Source organism: Notamacropus eugenii, chromosome 6, assembly GCF_028372415.1.
Source record: "Notamacropus eugenii isolate mMacEug1 chromosome 6, mMacEug1.pri_v2, whole genome shotgun sequence".
NCBI classification, from domain to species: domain Eukaryota; kingdom Metazoa; phylum Chordata; class Mammalia; order Diprotodontia; family Macropodidae; genus Notamacropus; species Notamacropus eugenii.
This window is the reverse complement of record NC_092877.1, coordinates 56,189,857-56,215,069: the sequence shown is the minus strand read 5'-3', so window position 1 is coordinate 56,215,069 and position 25,213 is coordinate 56,189,857. Positions and strand designations below refer to the sequence as shown.

The window sequence follows — 25,213 nt, the reverse complement described above, 5'->3', positions numbered from 1 at the left end:
ACTTTAGCTTGGAGTAGACAAATTTTAGGGGAAACATGATAGCTGCCTTGAAGTATAGGAACAGGCAGACCTGTTCTACTTGGTCCCAGGGGTAGAAGTTAGAGAGAAACAGATTGGCCATCGCTTTCCAAAGAAATTTCTAACAACTCCAGTTGCCCAGTGTATAATAAGAACCAACATTTATGTAGCGCTTCTTACCTTTTCAAAGTATTTTGCCTGTACCTTGACACGTCCAACAACCCTGTGTGCTGGAAGTAATAATATTGCTGGTAATAGTAACAGCTACCATTTATATAGCGCTTTCAGCTTCACAAAGCATATTGCACATTATCCTATTTGATCCTCACAACAGTTCTGGGAGGTAGGTGCTATTATTTTACAGATGGAGTAACTGAGACAGATGGAGGTGAAGTGATTTGCCAAAGCAGTGAGTATCTGAGGTCAAATTTGAGACTTGGGTCTTCCTGATTGCAGGTCCAGCACTCTATCCACTTTCCTCCAAGCTGCCTCTCAGTACTCGGGGCACTACAGTCCTTATAGTCACACATCTAAGAGGTGTCAGAGGTGGGATTCAAACCAGCGTCTTCCTGACCCAAAGTTCAATACTCCATCCTCTATACTTCACTGACTCTTTTATAACAGGCAGGTTCACTTGTCACCTGATCCTCAACTAAAGACTAAATGGCTTGTCAGGGAAATTGTAGAGGGAGTTCATTCTTCAGGTAAAGCAGTGAACCAAATAGTTCCTAAGGTCCAAATGCAGGCTAAAAATCAGCAGGAATTGTCATTAAATGAGACAATGTCTGTAAAGCACTTAATATGGTGCCTGGCATATAGTAGGTGCTTAATAAATGTTTGTTCCCTTCCTCCCTTTTTCCCTGCTTCAAAGTTGATGACTAAAGAAAACTTATGATATTAACTTTGGAGCCTCCTGAATCTCAAGACTACCATTCAATGAGAAAATAGCCAGATGTGATTTTGTGTCCCATTTCCCTCTATACAAAGAAGAATTTCAGATGAATAATGATGGAATGGAGTCAAGCTGAGCCAAGATTTTTTATTAGGACTCAAGTCAGGCAACAATCTGCTTTGATGAGACAATTTCTGTCTGTCTGACCTAAGACCTGCTTAACACAATTCCACAGTGGGAATGCTCTATTCCCATGTTGGTTCATGTATGGAACTTATTCAGCTAGTGCTTGAGTGGATGAGCCAAAAATTTATTTCTTTTTCTGATCAGGCTCTGAGATTAGCTTTGCATTCATCAAGAAAACTTGGTATTCAATTAAAGTGAGACGCAGAAGTTGTCAGAGAAGTTGCAACCAATAGATTTAGGTGGAGACAAAGGGACTGATTTTTTCCCCCATCCTTTCCTTCCTTTTAACATATGAAAGCACTGGAGGGAAGGTCCTGGACTCATATTTACTTGGGTTTTAATCCCAGTTCTGTTATCAATCACCTTGAACAGCTTAAAATAGACACTTTCTCTTTCTGGGCCTCAGTCTCCTCATCTGTGAAATGACAGGGCTAGAGTCCCAATGCTTATTCTAGCTCTGACATTCTTTGAGTTCATGAGTCTCCAAGAGATTCATTCTTGAAGTGTGACATTAGACGCTGGAGACATCGCTCTTGACTGCCATGGCTAGTTGACTTTTTGATGTAAAGTGACAGAGAAAAGTTTCACAAATTAAATACGTTGATAATTTTTTATCTTCCTTGACTATTTCCCTAGACTTGAACTCTATAAATGGCACGATATTTACAGTAGATAATCATCTGTCAAGAAGAAATTTATACTTCATGTAAGGTCCCTTCCAACTCTATGATTCTGTGCTCATTTCTTGGTGTCTGGATTTCCTCAGGATTTATCCTTCCCCTGTCTTCCTCACAAGGTGCGTGAAGGTGAAATGAGACGAGTTAGGAAAAAGTGCTTTGTAAATCATATACATATACACATACTATATACGTAGTATAATATATGCATACACTGACATATATAATAAAATATACACACTGTGCATATTTATAAAGTATGTGTGTTATATGTAGTGTGTATATACACACACATACACATATATATACAGCCTATATAGTAATAAAATATACAGTAGTTGGGGTGAGTTTTTTTGGTTTATTTTTTATGGTAAAAAGGCCATAGACCTTAAGTGCCACAGAACAGAAATGCAAGATGTCAGTGAAATGTCAATGTGGCATAATAGGAAAAGCATTGGAAATAGAATCTGAAGAGGTAAGTTCAAACTCTGGCTATGATTCTTGTTTGTTCTCATGAATTCTTACTGAATTTTTTTTTTTTTTTACTAAAAACACCACTTTTGGAATATTTACTAGGATAGCACGATTATTTAGCAAACTTCTCTGCACCCGAGTTTCCTCATATTTTAAACAAGGGTGGGGAATTAGACTGAAAGATCTCAAAACCCCTTCATGTCTTGAAATCCCATGATCCTAGATGGGAGTCAATCAGGCAAAGATTCCCAGAAGACAAGAAAAACCTAGACTGTCCAAGAGCTCAGATTTCTTGAACCTAGGAGGTAAGACTTGACCATTGCCTTCTTCTCAGAAGAAAAAAATAAGTATCTTTTCATCAACATTTTTAACGTTGGATCACTTCTACTCACTCGGGGTTTGGAATGTAAGTAAAACAATGCCTAGCTTATTTGTGCTGTGTAAAGAAGTGAAATCCTTCCTCCCTTCCATTTGGGGTTCTAGGTTAATCTGGCATTTTAGAGTACCATAGGATTTTGAGGTGACCTAAGAGCATCGAGTCTAGGAGTTTCCAATGTTCTTTATTCCCAAACCTTTCCATACCCTCTATTCAGTATGAAAAGAAATAAATTCCAGAATTTATTATGAATATACATACACATAGGAAATAAAAATATATTAATTTTTCACAAGAAAAACCAGAACATAACATTTTTAGAATAATAAAGTTATTAAATGTTTATTAACATACTTTTTTCCCACTAACAATAGTATACTTTTGGAATATTTCAATAGGATACTATAGTAATTTACTAAATGTTTTCATATCCCAGGTTGAGATCTTTTGATAAATATCAAGGCCTTCATTTTACAAGTAGAGAAACTGAGGTTCAAGGAGAGGAAGAGATTTTTCCCAAGGGCACTCAGATAATAAATAATAGAGCCAGAATTTGAACTCAGGTTCTTGGACTCCAAAGTCTTAGCTCTTTCTACAACACCACTGTATTCTCCTGATTAGAGTAAGTTGAGGAATAATAATACAATAATGAGGAAAAGCCTCCTGTCCTTTTTTTTCCTTTAGAAAAGGAAGTAAATCCAAATCTAGGACAATTTGCCCTGGTATGTCTGAGTTCTATGGGACTTTCAGCTGTGACTGCAGTTTTCAGTAAAATCTTTCCTCCTAATCACCCTCCCCCACTCCAGTGACACAGTGACACAGTGGCTGAATTTTAGCAGGCCTGCCGGACGTTGGTCAAACCTCACAGAAACCATTATACAGAAGCTGCCCAGATTATTCTTGGCCCCGAGTGATGTTATTCAGCAAGGGGTGAGGGGGGCGGGGATGTTGTAAAAGAAAGGGAGACATTAAGGAGTCTGTTCCTTGATATAATTTTAAAACCACTGGAGAGCAACTCTCAGGGTTTCAAAGAACCCATTTTAGAACATGAAATGGGACTTTGAAACAGTGGAATGATGGTTGGTGTTGCGGTCTCTCTCTCAGAGGGGTCCCTCTGGGGGCATCCCTTAACCTTTGGACAGTGCCCAAACTGCCTGAGAGGTCACTCATACAGGTTCTAAAGATCAGAGCCAGAATAGCTAGTTAACATTTATGGAGCCTATTAGAGTTTGCAAAATACTTTATAAATCATTATCTCCTTTGATTCTCATAACAAAAGCCAAGAGGTAAGTACTATCATTAGCTACATTTTGTTGTTGTTTGTGTTTCATTCTTGAAATGAATTTTACAGATGAGGGAACAGAGTCAGACAGAGGTTTAAGTGACTTGCTCATAGTTGTACATCTAGTAAGTGACTGGGTCTAGATTCAAACTCAGGTCTTCCTGATTGCAGATCCAGTATTCTATCCCCTTCACTCTCTAGCTTCTTCCAAGAGATCAAACTTTTCATTTCACGAATTGCCCTAGAAAAGGAAAAGTGACTTGTTAAAGGTCACGCAGGCACCAAGGATCAGAGGTAGAATTCAAACCCAGGTCCTCTGACTCCAAATCTAGGACTCTTTGCCTCCTAAACTGATTTCAGGGATATCATGATGTCTGCTAAAGAAAACATTTTCCTTCTTCTGGTCAGGAAATTTTGACGGTCTTTATACCATTTGAAGGTATAGACATCTCCATTCCTTCCAGATGAATACAAATTCAGTCTCTCCCCATCCCTCCCACCCAAAAAGCAGTCACACAGGAATGTTGTGAGCTAAGGGAAAAGCCACAAATCCCTAACCCTTGTGGTCTCCTGTTTCTCTCAAGTCATACTAAATTTTTGTTAACCTCCTCTTTCAGAGAGAGACCCCCTATGAGGTTTCCTTTATTGTTCCAGGGGACTAAAATTTTTTGGGATTTATGGATCACTTTTTGTGGGCAGAGTAGAGATTATTGGAGAATTCCATCTAAGTTGAGGGTTGACTCCAGAACACTGGCTTGAGGACAGAAGCAGCCCAGAGAGGTAGTCATTTTCATTTTTGTTTTAAAATGCAGGTCTTGCCAGACTGGTGTAGTATATGTTAGAAGCCTGGTTTGAAGGGAATGTAATTTTCTTCCATCTCATTCTTTCATCTTGAGGATTCATCTGTACAGATGGGAAGCATATTAAAAGTCTTGAGTCTTCCTTCCTTGTCCACCCCATTTCCTCTAGATTCCTCCCAGGATTCTAGAATGTCAATGCTGAGAGGGACCCATTAGAATATAAGATCATTGAGAGCAGGGATTGTTTCCTTTTTCGTATTCTTACTCCCAAATGCCTGGCAAACAGGTGCATAATAAAGGCTGCTTGACCACTAGAGTTCTCTAGTTCAGGCTGAACTAAGCAGGAATGCCTTCTGCAGCATTCCCAGTGGTGAGCATCCCACTTTCTGTTAGGATAGGATTAGGATTAAAGGTAGATGGTACATCACTGCACTAGGCTAATTAAGAGAGCCATGGTATCCAGAATGAAGGAGGAGATAGCCCTAGAGTCCTGTTTTCTTTCCTCTGCCCTGTCCAGGACATACTGGGATCATCATATTTAGTTCTGGATACTATGTTTTTGGAAGGATATTGAAAACCAGTGGAAGGCCATAGAATGATAAGGGCTGAAGTCTTTCCTCACAAGGATCAGTTGGAGAAACTGAAGTGGGCAGTGTGGTAGCTGGCATTACAAATACTCTCAAATCTTTGGGGAAGGGAACATCACTTAACCTCAGGATGGCCCAGACTCTCTGTCTATAGAGTGGTCACTGGTCCTGACCACATAGGATCTTAGAGTCTAGAGTTGGCCAGGACTTCAGAGAACATCTAGTCTGACCTGCTTCTCTTTCAGATGAGAAAAATAAGGCCTCGAGAGGTGGTAATAGTCCTGCCCAAGCTCACTAGATGGTATATGTAGCAAGTTGTGGAGGAGGGTCTCTACCTTTAACTCCAGGGTTTCCCCACTCTGTTATGCTCTTGCTATGAGTATATCTGGTCCCTGCCTCCAGTTCATACACTTGGGCTTTAGTAAATTGAGTTCATTGCAGAAATCTATTCAACAAAGGCTCAGATAGATGGATCCCTCCAAGTTATTTGACATACGCAAATGAAAAAAATTATTCCCACATTTTTTTTTCAGCTACACCCTGAGTGTCCCCTAGAGTAATGGTCATTAGTTGGACTTGCTAGGAGTTTCTTTCAACTAGAAGCTTATGTGAGCAAGAGGTTTTATTGTGTGTGTGTATTTCAATAATCTTGGATTGACATAAAACCAAGTGGCAAACTCTAAATCTGCCAAATTGTCCCACTCTGTTTATTCTGTGGTAATCCATCAAACAGATTTACTCCTGCTGGCTGCTAAATGTGGAGACTAAAAAGAGCTTCCTGCTATTAAAACACCACCACATCTCATACCACTTTATTTATCCCCACCCACCCAATGCCGACCTGTGCTCCAGGGCTGACCCAGCACAAGGGGACTTTGATTCTAGGCTTGTAATCAGCCAGATTCTGATGTAAACTGCTTTCAGAGGTTAGACTCCAGCTGTTTATCTGGGAAACAAGATACTACATCAGTGCTAAGAGGTAACATGGAACCTCCTATTCAGCCAACCACAATGATGACTTTGACTGAGGCTAGGTCTAGGTAGAGAGGCAGGAATCCTTACCTCCAGACAAATGGAGTAGAGGAGTGGGGGACTCAGAGGGGAGAAGTTCAAAGAGCTCTAGAAAGGGAGTCCCAAATCCTGGCTCTGAAATAAATGACCTGAACATCCTAGGTGTTCAACCAACCTCCCTAAGTACTCTGTTCCATCATCCTCCTCTGTCTTGTCATCAAGCCCCAAGTGCTTTACTGAGACCAGTGGAGAACAGAGGCTTTTATATGGGACCCTAAACAACCTCTTCTCCTGTGGGGTACCAGCAACAAATAAAATAAGTTCATCAGGAATGTTTCAGATCTTCCTTGAGCGTGTGTTTGTCCTTAAAAGAACCTTCCATATCTCCTAGGCTGGAGTCCTCTGTATAATTTCAGGCCATAATCTTTTCTCTAAACTTTCTGATATTCACTGACGTCCAAAAGTAGTGTAGGGGATGGAGTGGTCCTGGAGTCAAGAAGACTTAGTTTCACATCCTGCCTGTGAGACGCTGCTTAACCTGAGACTCGGATAAGTAGGGTTGTTTCAAGACCCAAATGAGATAATGTATGTAAAGTGCTTTCAAAAATTCGAAGACCCATAAGAATGTTAGTAATTAATCAATGTCTTGTTTAGGAGGAGAGTTCTTGGGTGGAATTCTGGGGCTTTAGAGAGATGTTTCCTTTCTCCAGAATATCAGTTTGCATCACAAGGTAGTAGTAGGTTTACTGTTCTCTGCCCTCATCAGATCTTATCTGGAGTGGTGTCTTCCATCCCTGGTATCACAATTTAGGATGGATATTAATAGCCAAGCGAGGGAAGGGATTATAGAACAGTTGAGGGACCTATGGATTCTTTAACTGGAGACAAAATAACTTCAGAAGAACTTGATCACCATCTGAAGAGAAAAGGAGATTACATTTGTTCTGGTTGGCTCCAGATGACAGAGTTAGGAGCAAAAGTATATGCCACAACATATATAAAAGTATATGCCACAACTGCTCAGCTATGGATTTCTTGTGAACTTGTGAGTTCACCATCACTGGAGGTACTCAAATGGAGGCTGGATAATTTCTTGTCGTAGGTGATTCTTTTCTCAATCATAGATTCAAACTATTTAGGGCTGATCTCACCCAATCTCCCCATTTTAAAGTTGAAGAAACTGAGGCCCGGAATGGTTAAGTGGCATGTCCAAGCTAACTCATGTAGTAAATGGTACAGCTGGGAGTAGAACCCAGGTCTAAGGAGTTAAATAAACTTCTTCTGAGGTCTTGTCCAACTCTGTGGTTGCTTGCCATCACAGCTGGACAGCAAGGCTAATTTTGAGCACTGAGCTTCATCTTTCATGTCAGGAGTTTGCTGGCAGATTGAATTCCAATAACGTTTTTTCTTTCGTTTTTTTTTCCTTTTGGTGGGGGTAGTATATGAGTATTTTTTTTAACTGAAGCCTTTCAAGGCAAAAACTGAGCCTTGTTTGTTCCAAATTAAGTCAATACCTTCGCAGCTAAGTGGGAGACCTTGGCACATGCCTGTAATTGAAGAAAGAAAAGAAAAGCCAGTCATTTCTTAAATACCTTTGGCTTGTTTGCTAACAGTGAGCGAAATTCAATCCATCAAAAAAGTTTCATCAAAGTTCATGAACTGCCTGGCAAACCTGGGCTGAGGCAAAATTAAATGCTTCTCACCGATCATAATGATTTATGTGTGTGTTGTACCTTGAGATTTACAAAGTACTTTCTTCAGGACCTCTGCTGATGGCAGGGAGTACAGACATTATTCCCATTTTGCAGATGAGGAAACCGAGGCCGTTGTATGGCTAGTAAGTGACAAAGTAGGAATTCAAACTCGCGTTTCTTGCTCCCAAGTCCAACATTTTTTCCACTGCCTCTGGCTAAGTGCAAAATAAACATTCCTCAGTTGAAAACATACTTTCATGACCGAAGCTTTGCCAGCATCCAGGTTTGACTGGCAATCTATACCATTTACTTACTTAGCCTGCTCATTTATCCTCTCTTTCCCTTCTCTTCCTCAGTAATACACTTGCCACATACTGTTCTTTATTGTAGTTAAGTTTATTTTTTTCCTTCTCTGTGCTAGACTTGGATACTAAGAATACCCTTTTAAGTTCCTTGCATCTCACCTAGACTTTTTCTCTCCCCTAAGACCTAATACTGTGCTCTGCATTTTGGAGGATCATGGAATTATGAGTTAGAACTGAATGGTACCTCAGAGATGATCTAGGCAAGATGTTTTTTAACCTTTATTTCTGTCATAAACCCCTTTGACAGTCTAGTGAACCCTTTGTGTACTCATCATAATAACGCCCTTCCATAATGAAAAGTCAAAATTGCAAAGTTTCAGTTAGAGGTCAGTGAACATGGAGATATAATTTTCTTCCCTTCTGAGTTTATAGACCTCATGAAATCTATCCATGGAGTTCTTGGTGATCTCATCAACTCCCATGGATTAAATTACCTCTCTCTGCTGATGATTTTCAGTCTACCTTTCCTGCTCCAATTTCTCTGCTGACCTCCAAACTTGTGTTTTCAACTCTCAGACATCTGGAACTGGATGCCCAGTAGACATCTTAAATTCAATATGTCCAAAACAGAATTCATTATCTTCCCTCCCTGAACCTTCCCCCACTCCTACCTTCCCTATTATTGTAGAGGCTAACACCATCCACCCAGTCGCTCAGTCATCCTCAGCTCCTCATTATCTCTCACCTCCCATTTCAATCTGTTGCCAAAGCCTGCTGGTCTCACCTTTGCAACATCTCTCGAATATGCCTCCTTGCCTTTGACACTGCCACCTCCTCTGGCATAGGCCCCCCTCACTTATGGATTATTGCAACAACCAGCTGGTGAGTCTGCCTGCCTAACGTCTCTCCCTGCTCCAGTCCATTCTCTGTTCTGTCACGTAAGTGATTTTCCTAAAGCAAAGGTCTGACCATGTCACTACCCTGATAATAAACTCCAGTGGTTCCCTATGAACTCAAGGAGTAAATGCAAAATCTTCTGTTGGGCATTCAAAGCCCTTTATAACCCATCTCCCTCCTACCTTCCCAGTCTTCTCACACCTTACTCCCTGACATGTACTCTTCAATCCAGTGACACTGACCTCCGGGCTATTATATGAATAAGACACTCCATCTGTCCTCTCTAGGCAGCTGTTCCTCAATTCTGGAATGTTCTCCCTACTCCGCTATGACTACTGACCTCCCTCTCTTACTTTAAGTCCCAACTAAAATCTCACCCTCCACCAGCAAGCCTTTACCAGCCCTTCTTGATTCCAATGACTCCCATCTGTTGATTATTTCCTATTTTCCCATATATAGCTTCTTTGCACATAGTTTGCATATTGTCGTCCCCATTATATTGTAAGCTCCTTCAGGGCAGGGGCAGTCTTTTGCCTCTTTTTGTATCTCTAGCACTTAGCACAGTGCCTTGCATATAGTAGGCACTGAAGTGTCAGTCCAGTGCCCTCATTTTACAGATTAAGAAGCTGAGGTCCAGGGTGGTTAAATAAAGAAACTCAAGGTAACCTGGGTAGTCAGCACCTGAAGTAGGTTTTGAACTCCAGAGACAGTGTTCTTTTATGCTACCAAGCTGCCTCCTGGAAAGGGCTTACTGAATGTTTGTTGGATATTGGAAGGATAATTCCATAGGCTTAGAAATGAGGCCTTGCTGATGAGAATGAGGTTTTATTGTGTTTTTGTCCAGTTCTGGTGTTTAGTGTTATACTATTCTTGGTTTTAATCACGAATGAGTCTAGATTTTAAAGTGAGAACAATGGGTCAAAGGTCAAAAACACTATCATAATTCCCAGATCTAAAATCCATTCAGCTTTACAATATTCTTTCCTTGCAGCTTCTTTGAGTGTTAGATAATAATGGCTAACCTTTTTTAGAGCTTTAAGACTTGCAAAGCACTTTACAGATATCCTTAGAAAGTAGGTGCTATTATTATCCCCATTTTACAGATGAGGAAACTTAAGGAAACAGAGCTTAAGTGAGTTTCCTAGGGTCCCACAGCTAGTAAGTTTCTAAGGCTGGATTTGAATTCAGGTCTTCCTGAATCCAGGTCAGCTACACCTACTCAACCACCTCTGCTGTCTCTACCCTTGTTTTAAAGATGAAAATACTAAGTTTTGGAACTGTGAAGTAATGTGAGCAAGGATTAGAAACCGGGTCATCCTGATCCCAAGTCTGGTGATCTGCTTGCCCATGTTGACTCATAACACACATGTTGCTTTCCAGAATGTTTGTAGCCATCTAATACAAGTAAATCTCACTTTAAGGCAGCTAAGTAGTACCAATGTACAAAGTGTTTACTTGGAGTCAAAAAGATCTGAATTCAAATCCTGTCTCAGTCACTTACTAGCTGTGTGACCCTAGGTAAGTCACAACCTCCAACTGCCTCAATTTCCTTCCTCGTAAAAATGGGGAGGGTGATAATGACAATAAAAACCATACCTCAAAGGGATGAGAATCAAATGTGATAACATATGGAAAGCACCTTATAAATCTAAAAGCACTATCAATACTAGCTAGTATGATTTATTATTACATACTAGATGTCAGAGTGTCATGGAATTTAGAGTTGGAAAGAAGCTTCAAATCTTAATCCCCTTAAATTACCGAAGTGGAAACTGAATCCCAAAGAGAGTAACTTGGCCATGGTCACACAGGTAGCAACTGAACTAGAACTGCCATCCAAGCCCACGTTTTCCAGAAAATCTGTTGTAAATCTTTTTTTATTTATTAATTCATCAGTTTTAAACCTACCAGTGGAGTCCAGAATGGTCAGGAATGTTCCTGACTCCTCTTTTCAAACAAAGAGGTCATCTGGAGAATGAATAGTCACTCCCCTCTCTGCCTTGTTTGTCTAAAGTCCCAGATTTTCCCATCTGTTCTGATTAAGGAGATGTCACAAAAGAAAGGTCTTTGTTATTACAGTCATAAAACTGATTAAGGCAAACTTACTGAGAGCTCAGCTCTCCCACAATTATTTTTTTTCCAGGTAGAACATGAAAGCTGCATCTTCTTATTAACATACCCAATTCTTTCTGCCAGTATAGGTCACCAACAGTTCACCAGCCCAAGGTACAAGTTTAACTTCATTGCAGATGTGGTGGAAAAGATTGCCCCTGCTGTGGTTCACATTGAACTTTTTCTAAGGTAGGTAATTCTCTCTAATGTTTTCCTGTCCCCACCAATTCCTGCCCATGCTCCCCTCCAACCTCCTGTTTCTATGCTTCCTTTGTCAATGATTCTACTGATGGAAATAAAACCTCAACCCTCTATCCCAGTCCAGACAGTTTTCTCCATGTCCCTCTCCACCCCTTCTCTCCCTTTCGCCTCCCGGCCCCATATCCTGCTTCTTCTGGCTTCCAAACCTTTGCTCATGCTGTTCTCTCCTATTCAGATGCTCTTCTGGTTCCCTCCGTGCCAATGCAACTTCTAACCACCTTCCAAGGCCCTCCCAGCTCAAGTGATCTCTAATTGCAGTCAATTTATTTCAACAAACATTTGTTAAGCACTGATGATATGCCAGACTCTATGCTAAGTTTGAGAGATACAAAGAAATTCTAAAAAGAGCAAAGTTATACCTCTCCTCGAGGAGTTTATGACTTATTCCCATGATCAATTTATAGTTCATTAGGTGGTTGGACAGGTGTATATATGAGTACCTTAAAAGGTAGAATATAAGAGGGAGCCAGGGGAGAGAGCCAAAGTGATCTAGGGAAGTTGAAATGATAAATCTCATTTAGTTAAGGTGGGGAGGCAGGGGCAGAACAAAGGAGAATGTATAGTGGACTTGACCAAGGCCTTCAAGACAAGGATTTCATGGGTAGGGATGGGAATCATATGATCATAGAGTCAGGGCTGGAAGAGATCTCATAGGCTATCTAGTTCATGGCACTTATTTTACAAAAGAGGAAACTGAGGCCCAGAAAAGTTATCTGTGATTTGCAAAAAGTTACGCATGTTATAAATGTCAGAAGCAGGATTTGAACCCAAGCGAAGTTCTCTGATTCCAGAGCCTGTGTTCTGCTTCTGAGGAATAAGAACATTTATGTGTGAATGTGAAGAAGGCTGGAATATAGGACAAGATTGGAGAATTTGACTGGAATAGAATCCATTAAGAGGAATAATGTGAAATAAGGCTAGAAAGGGAGGTTGGAGCCAAATTGCAAGGAGCCTTATGTGTTGGTCTGGTCCTATAGTTAATAGGAAGTCACTGAAAGTTTTTGAGCAGGAGAATGACATGGTTCTTATCCCCCACCTTAGGGCAGCTTGCTGATGCAGTAGACAGAACACTGGACTTGGAGTCAGGAAGATCTGAGTTCAAATCTGGCCACAGACACTTACTAGCTCTGTGACTATGGGCAAGTCACTTAGCCCTGTTTGCCTTAGTTTTCTCATCTGTAAAATGAGTTGGAGAAGGAAATGGCAAACTACTCTAATACCTCTGCCAAAAAAAACCCAAATAGGGTCATGGAGAGTCAGAACTGACTAAAAAACAACTCAACAAAAAAATCCCCCTGCAGAGACTATAAATTCCTTGAGGAATTAGCCTTTTATCTGCCCCCACATACCCTGGCACAGGATTTTACAGATAGTAATAACTAGTCAATCAGCAAACCTTTACGAAATGCCTTCTATGTGCTGAGGGGACAGAGAAGAAGGAGTCAATCAGTACACATATACATAAATACAAAATACGAAAAAAGATACACACAGGGTTGAGGGGACAGGTATCTGGACCTAAGGCAGCATGTAGAAAGTGGCATCTTAGCTGAATGTTGAAGGAAATTGGATCTAAGAGGAAGAGAGGAGGAGGGAAGACTTGAGGGGTAGCCTGTACAAAAGCAGGAACTGTGAGATGCAAAACCCGTGTCACAACCAACAAGACAACCAAAGTGACTAAACAGTAGAGTGTGTGGAAAGGATTGTACAACAAGGTACAACAACTCTGGAGAAGCGGCTTCAAGTCAAGTGCTGAAGAGCACTGATCTACAAACATAGACTGATAGATTGATGGAAGGAACAGCTACCATTTCTATGTTTCATAAACAGGCAGAATATTTTTTCTAATTCAACCAAGCTGTAAAGTTCCTCCAGTGTACAAAGTCCCGGTAATCAATTCTAGGGAAAATGAAAAAATAAGACCCTAAAGACCCAGTGATCTATTACATCCCTCTGCTTAGAAGGGCCTTTCAAGACTCAAGGGTTGAGCTTGATAAATAGCCACTCCATTAGGACTAAGGACTATTCTTGGCACTAAAGAGTTAATTTATGTCAAGAAGGTAAACAGCTTATTCTTTAATCATCACAGGACTGAGCCCCATTTAATTTAATTACTGCCTAAAGGACCCTGATTACATAGACCCTTTTATTAAATGGTCACATCAAGTTCTGAAATTTAATCACTTGGTTTTATGGAAGGGATTTCAGTCTAGAGGGGGTGATGGGACATTCACCCAAAGAAACAAAAGACTTTAGAAGTACACCCTCTTTTACAGTCAAGTAGAACCCTCAAAGAGCTTACATTTTAATGGGGGAAGGCAGTGTATAAAAGGGATTTGGAAAGCTGGAGGGGAGAGAATAGACATTAAGGAACAAGGCAGGAAAAGATTGCAAGTTGCCAATAATTTTGCCAATCTGGATTAATAGAGGGAGTTTCCTCAGTGGGAATTCCCTAGACCAATGAAACTGACAACAAAGATGCACACAAAGGTGTGCAAAATACTTTCCTCAGAACAACTGTGTGAGGTAGGAAGGACAAAATTTTAGAGACGTAGAAACTGAGGCTTAGAGAGTTTAAACAAGTCATACCAAAATCTCGCAGCCGATAACTGGCAAAACTGAGACTAGAACCCAGGACTCCTGATTCCAGACGCGGTGCTTTTTTAACTATCCACACAGACATCTAATGATGATAATGATAATAATAAAAATAATTTGTTGTTCAGTTGCTTTCGATCATGAACAACTCTTTGTGACCCTGTCTGGGGTTTTTCTAGGTTAAGATACTGGAGAAGTTTGCCATTTCCTTCTCCCGCTCATTTTACAGATGAGGAAACTGAGGCAAACAGGGTTAAGTGACTTGCTCAGGATCACACTGCTAGTAAGTGTCCAAGACCAGACTTGAACTTGGCTCTCTATCGACAGCCCCACCTAGCTGCCCAATAATAATAATACCTGCTGTTAATATGATTCATTTGACTTTTACATTTTCGGAAACATTTTTATATGGATTATCTTCTTTTGACCTTTAATCCTATCAGGACAATAATTATTATCCAATTTTACAAATGAAGAAACTGAGGCACTCTGAAATGCTTACCCAGAGTTACTCAGTTAATGATGGAGCCCAGACTGGACACTAAGTCTCCTTATTCTCGGGCACTGCCCTTTTGACTAGGCTACACTGATAAAATGACCTGATACTGCCATTTTGGCTGGGCCATGCTGATAAAAATGATCTGGTAAATAACATATGATGGTCAGTCAACAAACATTCAATGAATTTCCATCAAGTTCATGGAACTTGCCATAGATGCCTGGGGTATAGACTGATGGCAAATACAATCCCCACCCTGTCGGAGTCTGCTGTCTGAAAGGTGAGACAAAACAAATATCAGCAGCAGAAATTTGCAGGTGCTTGAACAAGGCAGATAAGCCCCTGAGCTGACAGGCTGCAGACAAGGCAGGAGATTGGCTTAGTCAGCTAATAAAATGAAGTTCTATAAAAGGGCTGGTGTTGACTCATAGACTATTCAAGCCGAAGGGGACGTAGAAAAAATAATACGAGAACCTAAGAAGCTACCTCAGAGCAGGTCAGCTGTTGTGGGAGCACACGCTTCAGAGGCCTCTTAGTTCAACACCTCCATTTTACAGATGAGGAAACTGAGGTCCAAGGAAGGTAAGCGATTTGCCCAAGAACTCATAGATAATTGAGTGTCTTTGACAAGCCCTTTATTTAATAGAAGAGGAAACTGAGAGATGAAGAGACTTGTCTGAATGCACATAGAATAATTGTGATCTGGAATGAACACCCAGGTTTTCCTACTGCTTAGAAGGAAGCTTTCCAGACCTGAGCATTTAACTTCGTATATGGCTTCTCCATTTGGTCTAAGTGGTACATTCTTGGCACTAAAGAGTTAATTTGCATCAAGAAAGTAAACAACTTATTCCTTAATCATTCCAGGACTGAGCCCCATTTAATTTAATTACCCTTTTATTAAACAGCCACCTCAAACTCTGAAATCCAATTACTTGGCCTTATGAGTAGGTGATGCTGGAATTGTAGAGTCCTGCAGTGGCAAAGAACCCCAGGCATCCTCCAGTTCAGCCTTGGAGGCCTGATGAAGGAATCTTCTCTCTAGAAAACTTGCTATCTCCTAAGCCAGTCCATTTGGTTGCTGGCTATCTCTAATGGTTAGGAAATGGTTTCTTTACACTGAGAAAAAAATTGGTCTTCCTATAACTTCTACACCTGAACATCAAGGTGGCACAGTGGCTAGTGTACTGATCTTGAAATCAGGAAGGTACCCTCAGACATTTACCAGTTGTGTGACCCTGGGCAAGTCACTTAACCTTGTTCACCTTATTTTTCACATCTGTAAAATGATTTGGAGAAGGAAATGGCAAACCACTCCAGTATCTTTGCCAAGAAAACCCCAAATGGGGTCACGAAGAGTGGGACATGATCAAAACCATTCAATAACTTCCATCCATTCCTCCCTCGAGGTTAATCAGCATTCTTGCTCTATCTGATAGTCCTTTGAATACCTAAAGGGTACCTGTCATGCTCCCCAAGTCCCCTTTGGTCTTTTCCTTAACAGACCAAAGAAACCTAGTTCCTTTGGCCTTTCACTGTATTAATAAACTGCCTGAGATATTCAACAATTTCTCCTGATGACTCAATGCTAGTGCCTTCCACTTGAGATTACCACCAACTTGTTCTGTATAGATCTGCTTTATCCATCATTGCTTGCATGTTGTCTCCTCTATTAGAATGAGTTCCTCCAGGTCAGGGGCTGACTGTCTTTGGCCTTTCCTTGTATGCTCAGTACTTAGCACAGAACCTGGAACAGAGTGGTAGGTGTTTCATAAATGCTTTTTGATGACTTGATTTTGTAATGTAAAGGAAAGAGCACTAAAATTGGAATCAAGATTTAGTATTCAATCACTCTATGACTTTAAGCAAGTCACTTAACTTCTCTGGGCCTCGGTTTCCCCAGATGTAGAGTGATGGCATTAAACATGATAATAACTGGGCCCCTTCTAGCTCTAACATCACTATGTTCTAGGGCCTCTCCTAGATCTGGTATTACATGTTCTGTGTTCTAAGGTTCCATCTGGCTCTGACTTTCCATGTTCTAAGGTCCTATCCAGCTCTGATCATGTGAGCATATATGCTACGTATTGATGAACTTTGGTTATAGCCTCCCAGACACTGCTTCACAACCTAAAAAGGTCTTTGTCTGTGCTTGCTTTGCCACAGGCATCCTCTCTTTGGTCGAAATGTGCCCTTGTCCAGTGGATCTGGATTTATCATCTCAGAATCTGGCTTAATTGTGACCAATGCCCATGTGGTGTCAAGCACCAATGCCATTTCTGGACGACAGCAGTTGAAGGTTCAGCTCCAGAGTGGAGATACCTATGAGGCAACAATTAAAGACATTGACAAGAAGTCTGACATTGCCACCATCAAGATCAACCCCAAGGTAAGTAAGTCGTAAAGACAGTGGCCTTATCTGGCAAAAAATGGTTTGAGTTCTTCAATTTTTCAAGGGCATTGGAGGCTCACAGGAGACCAGAGATGGAAGAGAACTTACAACTGAAAAGATTAGCTCTAGAAGGGAACTTAGAAGCATTGTAGCTTAGTTCCTTCTTCTCAGTATTTCAATAATCAATAAATAAATATCTATTAAGGACCTACTATGTGCCAGGCACCATGTTAAGTATTGGGGATACTCAATGAGGCAAAAGATGGTTTCTGCCTTCAAGGGACTCATAATCTAGTGAGGAAAGACAAAGCATGTGGGAGAGCTGGAAAGCTCAGGGATAGATGGAGAAAGAGGAAAGGAAAGCTGTTGAGAGGGGGGAGAAATGTCACTGAGATGAATCATGACTAGTGCCCTCCTACGATGATGGCCTCAGGAAGGGAGTCACCTATTAGGCAAGCAGCGTTTCCCTAGGGTGACAGGGTAGGAGAAGAAGTCCAAAGAATGAGTCCAGCTAAGAGTTAAATGAAGCCTGGCGGGAGCCCTTGCTGTAGTGGTAATCCTGGGAAGAAAGAGAGTCCCCAATTAGGAAAGCAAGGACTCATTTTTCTCACTTATAAAATTAAAGGGTTGGATGGATAATCTCTAAGGTTCCTTTCAGCTCTAAAAATTTTTTCCAGCTAAGTTTCCTATTTACCTATTAAAATTTGACCTCCAGACAACCTGTGGGAGGGTGTGGATAAGTACATATTATTATTTTACAAATATCAGTCTTAGGTGCAGAGACTGACTTGGGTCATGAAATTAAAACTTTGGGTAATAGACTCTCTGTCTCCTAATTCATAGGCCAACCAAAGCACTTGCTCACCAGTAATAATAGTCCTAATAAAGTCTGGAATGATCCTCTAGGAAAGTTGAAAGGGCCTCTCATCTCATCAAATCCATGTCGTTTCCAATTAATATTTGGGGTCAAAGAGTTTGGACCAACAGGATATGCCTCACTCCCTCCTTTTATAAATTAGAAAACTATGGCTTAGGGTAGGGAAGTAAATTGTCCAAAGTCACCCAAGGGTTCGTTTTGAACCCATTTAATCTGGGAGGGATGGTACAGTGGGTTTGGTCTAATTTTGTAAATGTCCAAGCAACCTTGATTTCCCCCTTTGATACCTCAATTTTGAGTCTTATTCAATAAAATGAAACTCTGTGAAGTTTTCCACCTTTCCCTTCTGTGCACTTTTGGGTTTTCACAATTGATGTTTGCACAAAGAGGGACGTAGCAATATTGGACATAGCATTTCAGGTTTGGAAGGGACCTTAGAGATATATGGTCCAACTCCCTCATTTTACAGAGGGAGGAAATAGAGGCCCAGGGAATGAGAGGGTCAAGTATAAGAGCACTGGTTTTTTCAACATTAAAATAAAAGGTTATTCTTAGAGAACATCTAGCCCCTTCCAGCTCTTATTTGCCCAAGGCCATGGAGTGAATTAATAAGAGAAGTGAAACAAGAGGCTAGAGTTCTTTCCACTACACTAGGCTGTCTTTCATCCAGAAACAGTTTATATTTGGCTCTGGTATGCATTGCGTGACTTTTATAGATCGGTGCTATAATTAGGTTTTGCTTAGGCTCGAACTCAAATGAGTTTGCATTCCCCCATCCTGGCTGGGTGGAGGAGAGGACTGGCGTGGGAGGGAGTTGTATGTGAGTTAGAGAGGGCCCTGGAACTTAGTGCTGTGGAGGAGGAAGGCTTTGGACATACTAAAGATTGAGTGTATTTTAGCTTTGGGAAAGTCAGCTCTCTGAGCTTCAGTTTCCAGGCTGTTAGGAAGATCACAAGATAGATGAGGTAGAGAGGGAAGGGATCTCAGAGGTCATCTCCACCAATCCCCTCTTTTCTATAGGTGAAAAAGCTGTCCATGGTCATTCAGGTAGAGTATGTATAAAAGGCAGGTTTTTGAACCTATATCTTCTGACTTCAAGCCAATCCTCTTTCTATTATACCATACTGCTTCCATAGTAAAAGCACTTTACAGAGTGCCATATAAATCATAATAATAAAAAATAGGCAATCACATTTCTATGACACTTTAAGGTTATGCTGCGGTTGTTCAATCCTTTCAGTCATATCCGACCCTTTGTGACCCTATTTGAGGTTTTCTTGACAAAGACACTGGAGTGTTTTGCCATTTCCTTCTCTGACTCATTTTACAGATGAGGAAACTGAGGCAAACAGGGTTAAGTGAACTGTCCAGGGTCACACAGCTAGTTAAGTGTCTGAGGCTAGATTTGAACTCAAGATGATGAGTCTTCCTGACTCCAGCCTGGCACTCTATCCACTATGGCACCATCTAGCTGCCCAATTTTTTGCCCTACTTTAAGATTTACAACACACTTTCTCTACAAAGTATTTAGGAATTGAGTGAAAGTATTGTGGCTGTTCTACAGATGAGGAAAACTGAGACTCAGAGACATAGAAACTCCTCTATGGCTATATAGCTATCGAGTGTTATAGTCAGGATCAGAATCCAGAGCTCTCCTGATACCAAAATAATAATAATTAATGATAATAACAGCTCCACATAAAGATCTGATGCCATGGATAGAATGGCAGGCTTGGAATCAGGAAGACCCAAGTTCAAATTCTGCCTGACTTACTAGTTATGTGACCCTAAGTAAGTCACTTAAACTCTGTCTCTCTTGGTTTCCTCATTTGCAAAGATAATGATAGCACCTATCTCCCAGGGTTGTTCAGAAGATCAAATGAGAAAATAGAGGTAAAGCATTTTGCAAAACTTAAAGTGCTCTATAAATGCTAGCTATTGTTATTATCTGGATACCAAAATATCATGTTATTATCTTGGTTGTTATTAACATGAACAGACAAAAGTTTATTACCTTTACCTTTCATTGAGAGCAGCCTGACTAACTGGATAGAAAGTTGACCTCAGACTCAAGAAGGCCCCAACACAAGTCCTTATTCCTGCCATGTGCTGGTTATATGGCCCTGGTCAAGTGTCTTTACCCCTCAATATCCCTGGCCAATCCTCTAAGACAAACAGATTCAGAGTTGTGGCTGATAGGCCCCGTGAAAGGAAGTCATTCATTGGGAGTACCCCATGTTCATGAAACCATAGGTTCAGTTAATCCTGAGAAATCTGATCAATGCATTGGTTGAATGAATGAACAAATTCTAGTATTCAACTTCCTATATTCAATTTTCTCTTCATTAGAAAAAACTACCTGTCTTACTGCTGGGTCATTCAGCGGACCTGAGGCCAGGAGAATTTGTGGTGGCTATTGGGAGTCCGTTTGCCTTACAAAACACAGTCACAACAGGAATTGTCAGCACAGCCCAACGAGATGGAAAAGAATTGGGTCTTAAGGACTCTGACATGGATTACATTCAAACAGATGCCATCATCAATGTAAGTCATGCACTTAACTCTGATAACACATTGTGGATACAGTCAATAACTGTATTTGAACTGTCCAACATGGTTGTAATTTGTAGATGGGCTGGTTTATGCATATGCGTCTGAACATGTATATGTACATCAGAAGAAAGTAGATGGGAGGTGGAGCATTTATTATTATTATTATCCTATTTTAACTAATTATTCTTTTTAAAATTAATTTGTTTTCAGTTTTCAACAATCACCTCCATAAGCCTTAAATTTTCTCCCTCTCCTTCCCCACTCCCCAAGATGGCATGCAATCCTATATGAGTTCTACACCTATGTTCTTATTAAACACATTTTCACATTTGCATAGAAGAATTAAAATGAACAGGTCAAACCATGAGAATGGGAGAAAACAAACCAAAACAGAACATAATACAAGAGAAAATTAAATATTCTCGCTAATTAGGTGTCAAGCTCTGTTGCCTCTGCCCTACTGAAGGACTGAAAACACTGTCAGTGCTATATTAATTCAGCACCCTGGGACAAAATATCAGTCACCTCACCCTAGTTATGGTTATGCCAAAGCTATTTGACCCAGTTGCTTAAAGTTTCACATTTATTAAAACTTCTAATCTGGGAGTGGATTAAATGACTGTCTACCTTTCCAAAAGAAGTGATATTATGAAACGGTACTAAATCCCTTGGGTACTTGGGTAGGGACATATTCTATGTAAATTGGCTTCATTTTATGAGCGATGGACTATAATGTACATAGGACAAGGATTATCATCTTCATTTTATAAATGATGAAACTCAATTGGTAATTGAATTAATAAGGAACCTTAGTTCACCTTCCAAATACGTCTCTAACTTGTCTCTGCTTGGACACTCAAGAGTTAAGGGGAACTCAGCACAAGGCAGAGGAAGTCCATTTTACAGCTCTAATGGCTAAAAAGTTCTATCTTACATTATCATCAACTCGTTATTCCCCTGTAGAAAGTAGCTAATCTTTCCTTCATGGGACAATCCATCAAGTACATAAAAACAACCTTCATATCTCCCCTAAGACACCAGGCTAAGCTTTAATTCATTTAACTAGTCACCTTATGCCATAATTCCCAGTCCCCTCATGATCCCGGTCACCCTCCCCCGTACTCAACCCAATATGTCACCGTCCCTCTCCAAATGTCATGCTCAGAGCTGAACAGAATATTCCAGATGTGGTCTGATGAGCAGAAAGATGGTTTCATTACAGTTTAGTATAGAAAATCAGCATTAAAAAATCATTGTTGTTTTTGGCATTGATTACTAAATTAGACTTGTTAGTTCAGCTGGGAAGATGCCTCCTACTTTGGGATCAGAAAGTTTCAACTTCTCCCCTCAAGGGAATAAGGAGTGAATGATGGATGGATGTTTCTTACCAAAGTGTTCCCAAGGTTTAAGCACCACCCAAATCAGGAACATTTATGTGCTTGTGAAAAAGTAAGAAAGGTTCTTACTGAACCAGAGGAACAAATGCATACTGTCACTGTGTGTGTCACTCAACTTAAAAAAAAAAAACTTCATGAGAAGTGTAGAATGTATGCATGCATGTATATATATGCGTGTGTATGTATGCACAAATATATAAAATATATACATACATAAAAATTTATATATATGTATACATATATCTTTATAAACCACATTTCCATGCAGCAGAAATTCACAGTTTCATCCACAGTCCTTCCTTTTTGTTCATCTTTGAATGTCTAGGTTTGTAGATGATTGTGTTCATAGTAAAAAAAAAAAAAGTGTTTAAAAAAACGATGTGATTCAGACCCTTTCCTCAAGATAGATCAATATTTAAGCCTCACTTCTCCGTACGCCTTAGGACAAACGAATGATAGGAAGCTGCTAGTGTTTAAAATAGGCTGGGGGAGGGGATGTGAGTAACTTTGTTTTTTTTTAATATCACTTCACTAGGAAAAGAGAGACGATGCCTCCACTCACACACTTCCTGTGATAGGGAGCTCACTACTACATCCTTGAGTCTTCATGGGGCTTTATTGTTTTTCTGGGTACTTCTACATGAACAATAATCCACATTATATAGTTTTTTGTAATTGACTTTTAAGACCCACTCTTTTTTTGTAATGGGTCACGAAGACAGGTTGTAATCACGTACAAAAAATATGGCTATAACCTAATGAGACTGGATCTTTTAACAAACAGACCAAAAATTCATCCATCCAGAAGAGTGTTTTCCTTTTCACAGTTGACCCCCTTGGGAGGTTGTACACCTTTATCAGTGAATCTGCCATTTAGGAAGAATGTTATAGGAGCTCCCTTTTGAAAATTGGGCACTGTGGTACAGTGGTAAGGTCTCAGACTAGGAAGTGGAATACTTGATTTCACACCCCAGTTCTGCCACTTATCCGCTGTGTGACCCTGGACAAGTTAATTCACATCTCTGAGCCTCTGTAAAACTGAGAATTCTCTCAACTTTCAGTTGATGTTTTAATATTCCTTCTAGCTCTACTGGTCTTGTTTACTGTGTCCTCTATGCCTTCCAACTATAACCAATCCTTAAATAAGCATTTATTAAACACTTACTGGATGAAGAAAGCAAAAAAATAGTCCCTGCTTTCAAGACTCTTACCTGCTACCTAGGGAAGCAACATAATTAGAAGGTGATAAGAAGCTGTGCACTGTGGTCCCGAGGTCCCTTACAGCTCTGATGTTTTATGGTAATTCTTTGAACTATATTTTCAATACACATATATTTTTTCCTAAAATTAAAAATCTAATAGTTGTCTTTTACTCCCTTATTATAGTATGGAAACTCAGGAGGACCTCTAGTTAATCTGGTAAGTACACGATTGAAAGCTGATTTTAGATCAAAAGTCTCTTTGAATTTCCATGAATTTCCTACAAATGAGCCTGGACATGAGTAGCACAAAGAAACATGATGGGAGAGCAAAAGACCCAGGCAAACCACCAAGTGGATCATTAGTCCCTCCATAAAACAGGATTAAGTCTTCAATGTCAGACAGTATTACTGCTAAGAGGAGAAACTCTTAGGAGCTTTGGCTTTAAGAGCTGTTTTCCAAGAAGCCTGTCTGTGGGCATTTAGAATGCTGCTTGATTTCTCCAAGACTTACACTGACAGAGGGCCCTCCACCTCCCTTCCCTCTCCTGAAACCTCAGGATTGATCGCCCCAAGGTTGGCATTCTCTCCTTCAAAACTCCTCTAGCTGAGCTCTGTCTGGGAACTGTGCATGAGACCAAGTTGTGGCTGATCAGTTAGTCAGCATGAAAGGAACATTGAGGGTAGAAATGGAAGACCAAAAGGGACATTCATTGTTGGAAAATCTCTTTTTTCAAATATAGAAATGAATGAAGCATTTGTTAAGCACTTACTGTGTGCAAATCACTAGGAATACAAACAAAAAAAAATCATGATAGTCCCAGATCTCCAGGGGCTCCCATTCTGAAAGAAGAGAGAGCATTTGTGGAAGGTTTCAGCTTCAAATGCAATGAAAAAATCCCTTTGTTTTTAGAGTGCTTCTTCTCTGATGTCATGTCCTCTGATAAAATCATATCAGTTTCTGATATTGAACCATCAGTGCTAAGGACTTTGGTGTCATTAAGTTAAATTAAATCATTAAGGAAGTCATTTCCTCTCGCTGAGCCAGTTTCTAAATCTGTAAAAAAGGAGTTTGGACCAAGTGATCTATGAAAAAATTTCTGCTCTAATATTCTGTGATCTGTGTTGTCACTCTGACATTCTATATTGAAAAGCCCATTCCAGAATTTTATGGTTCTAAATAGACTGTGACGTGAGTTATTCAGAATTTAGTATGGGTGATGGAAAAAAAAGTATGAAAGCTTCTAACAATGGGATGGGAAGCAAATCACTTAACTCTGTGCTTCCATTTCCTTATCTGTAAAATGCATGTCTGAGGAAGACATTCCCATTTTTTTCTTACGTCTCTTAGAAAGCCCACTCACAGCTAGTCAGATTCGAGCTCATTCGGCTACTCTTTGAGTTTGTGGAGAATAAAATGGGAAATTGGCCACTATAAGTGAAGCAATCAGCTTTAAAGGGATACTTTGGGGAAGCATTTTAGAGTGAGGCACTTTACAATGACTGGACAGCTGTTCCTTTTAGAAACCTGGATTAACTTTATCTTTCTTTTTTAAAGTTGTGGGCAATGTGGCTTGCTTTATTGTCCTCTAGTGACCACTTAATCCACTCTCTTTGCACAGGATGGAGAAGTCATTGGAATAAACACATTAAAAGTTGCAGCTGGGATCTCCTTTGCTATTCCATCAGATCGCATCACACGCTTCCTTACTGAGTCCTATGACAAGCAAAATAAAGGTAAAGTCCCTGCTTGGAGACCTTAGAAAAGCCAACCCTCAGAAGATTGGAAAAAAAAAAAAACCCAAAAACAATTCTTCCCGTAAAATTCCCATTTCCCATGAAGAGTGAGGCCTCAGTTGCAACCAGTTAACTTGGGCATACAAACAGAGCTGGTGCCTGAGAATAAAGCATGTAAACCAATCCGGGACCAGGGACGAGTCAGTGCCAAGTCTAACAACTCTCTCCTCATGGAGAGCCAAAGCAGAAGAAAATAGTCTCTTGGGCTTGGACTAAAGCAATATGTTGTGAAGATGTTGCTTGTCTTGTCTCCTGGTACTAACTTCATCTCTTCCCCCCCACCCCAAGAGGCTTTGCACAGAGTTGAGACACTAAATGAGTCCTCTCCA

The 25,213-nt window shown here is 40.3% G+C and overlaps 1 protein-coding gene across 2 annotated transcripts in view; it reads left to right on the top strand.

Moving 5' to 3' along the window:
* Positions 1-25,213, top strand: part of HTRA3 (HtrA serine peptidase 3) — a 45,764-nt gene that overhangs the window by 9,496 nt on the left and 11,055 nt on the right. For both annotated transcript variants that reach the window (XM_072620135.1, XM_072620136.1), the window contains exons 2-6: positions 11,401-11,500; positions 16,836-17,058; positions 20,288-20,482; positions 23,275-23,307; positions 24,710-24,824. In XM_072620135.1, coding sequence (XP_072476236.1) covers positions 11,401-11,500; positions 16,836-17,058; positions 20,288-20,482; positions 23,275-23,307; positions 24,710-24,824 — 666 coding nt within the window. The remainder of the gene's footprint in view (positions 1-11,400; positions 11,501-16,835; positions 17,059-20,287; positions 20,483-23,274; positions 23,308-24,709; positions 24,825-25,213) is intronic.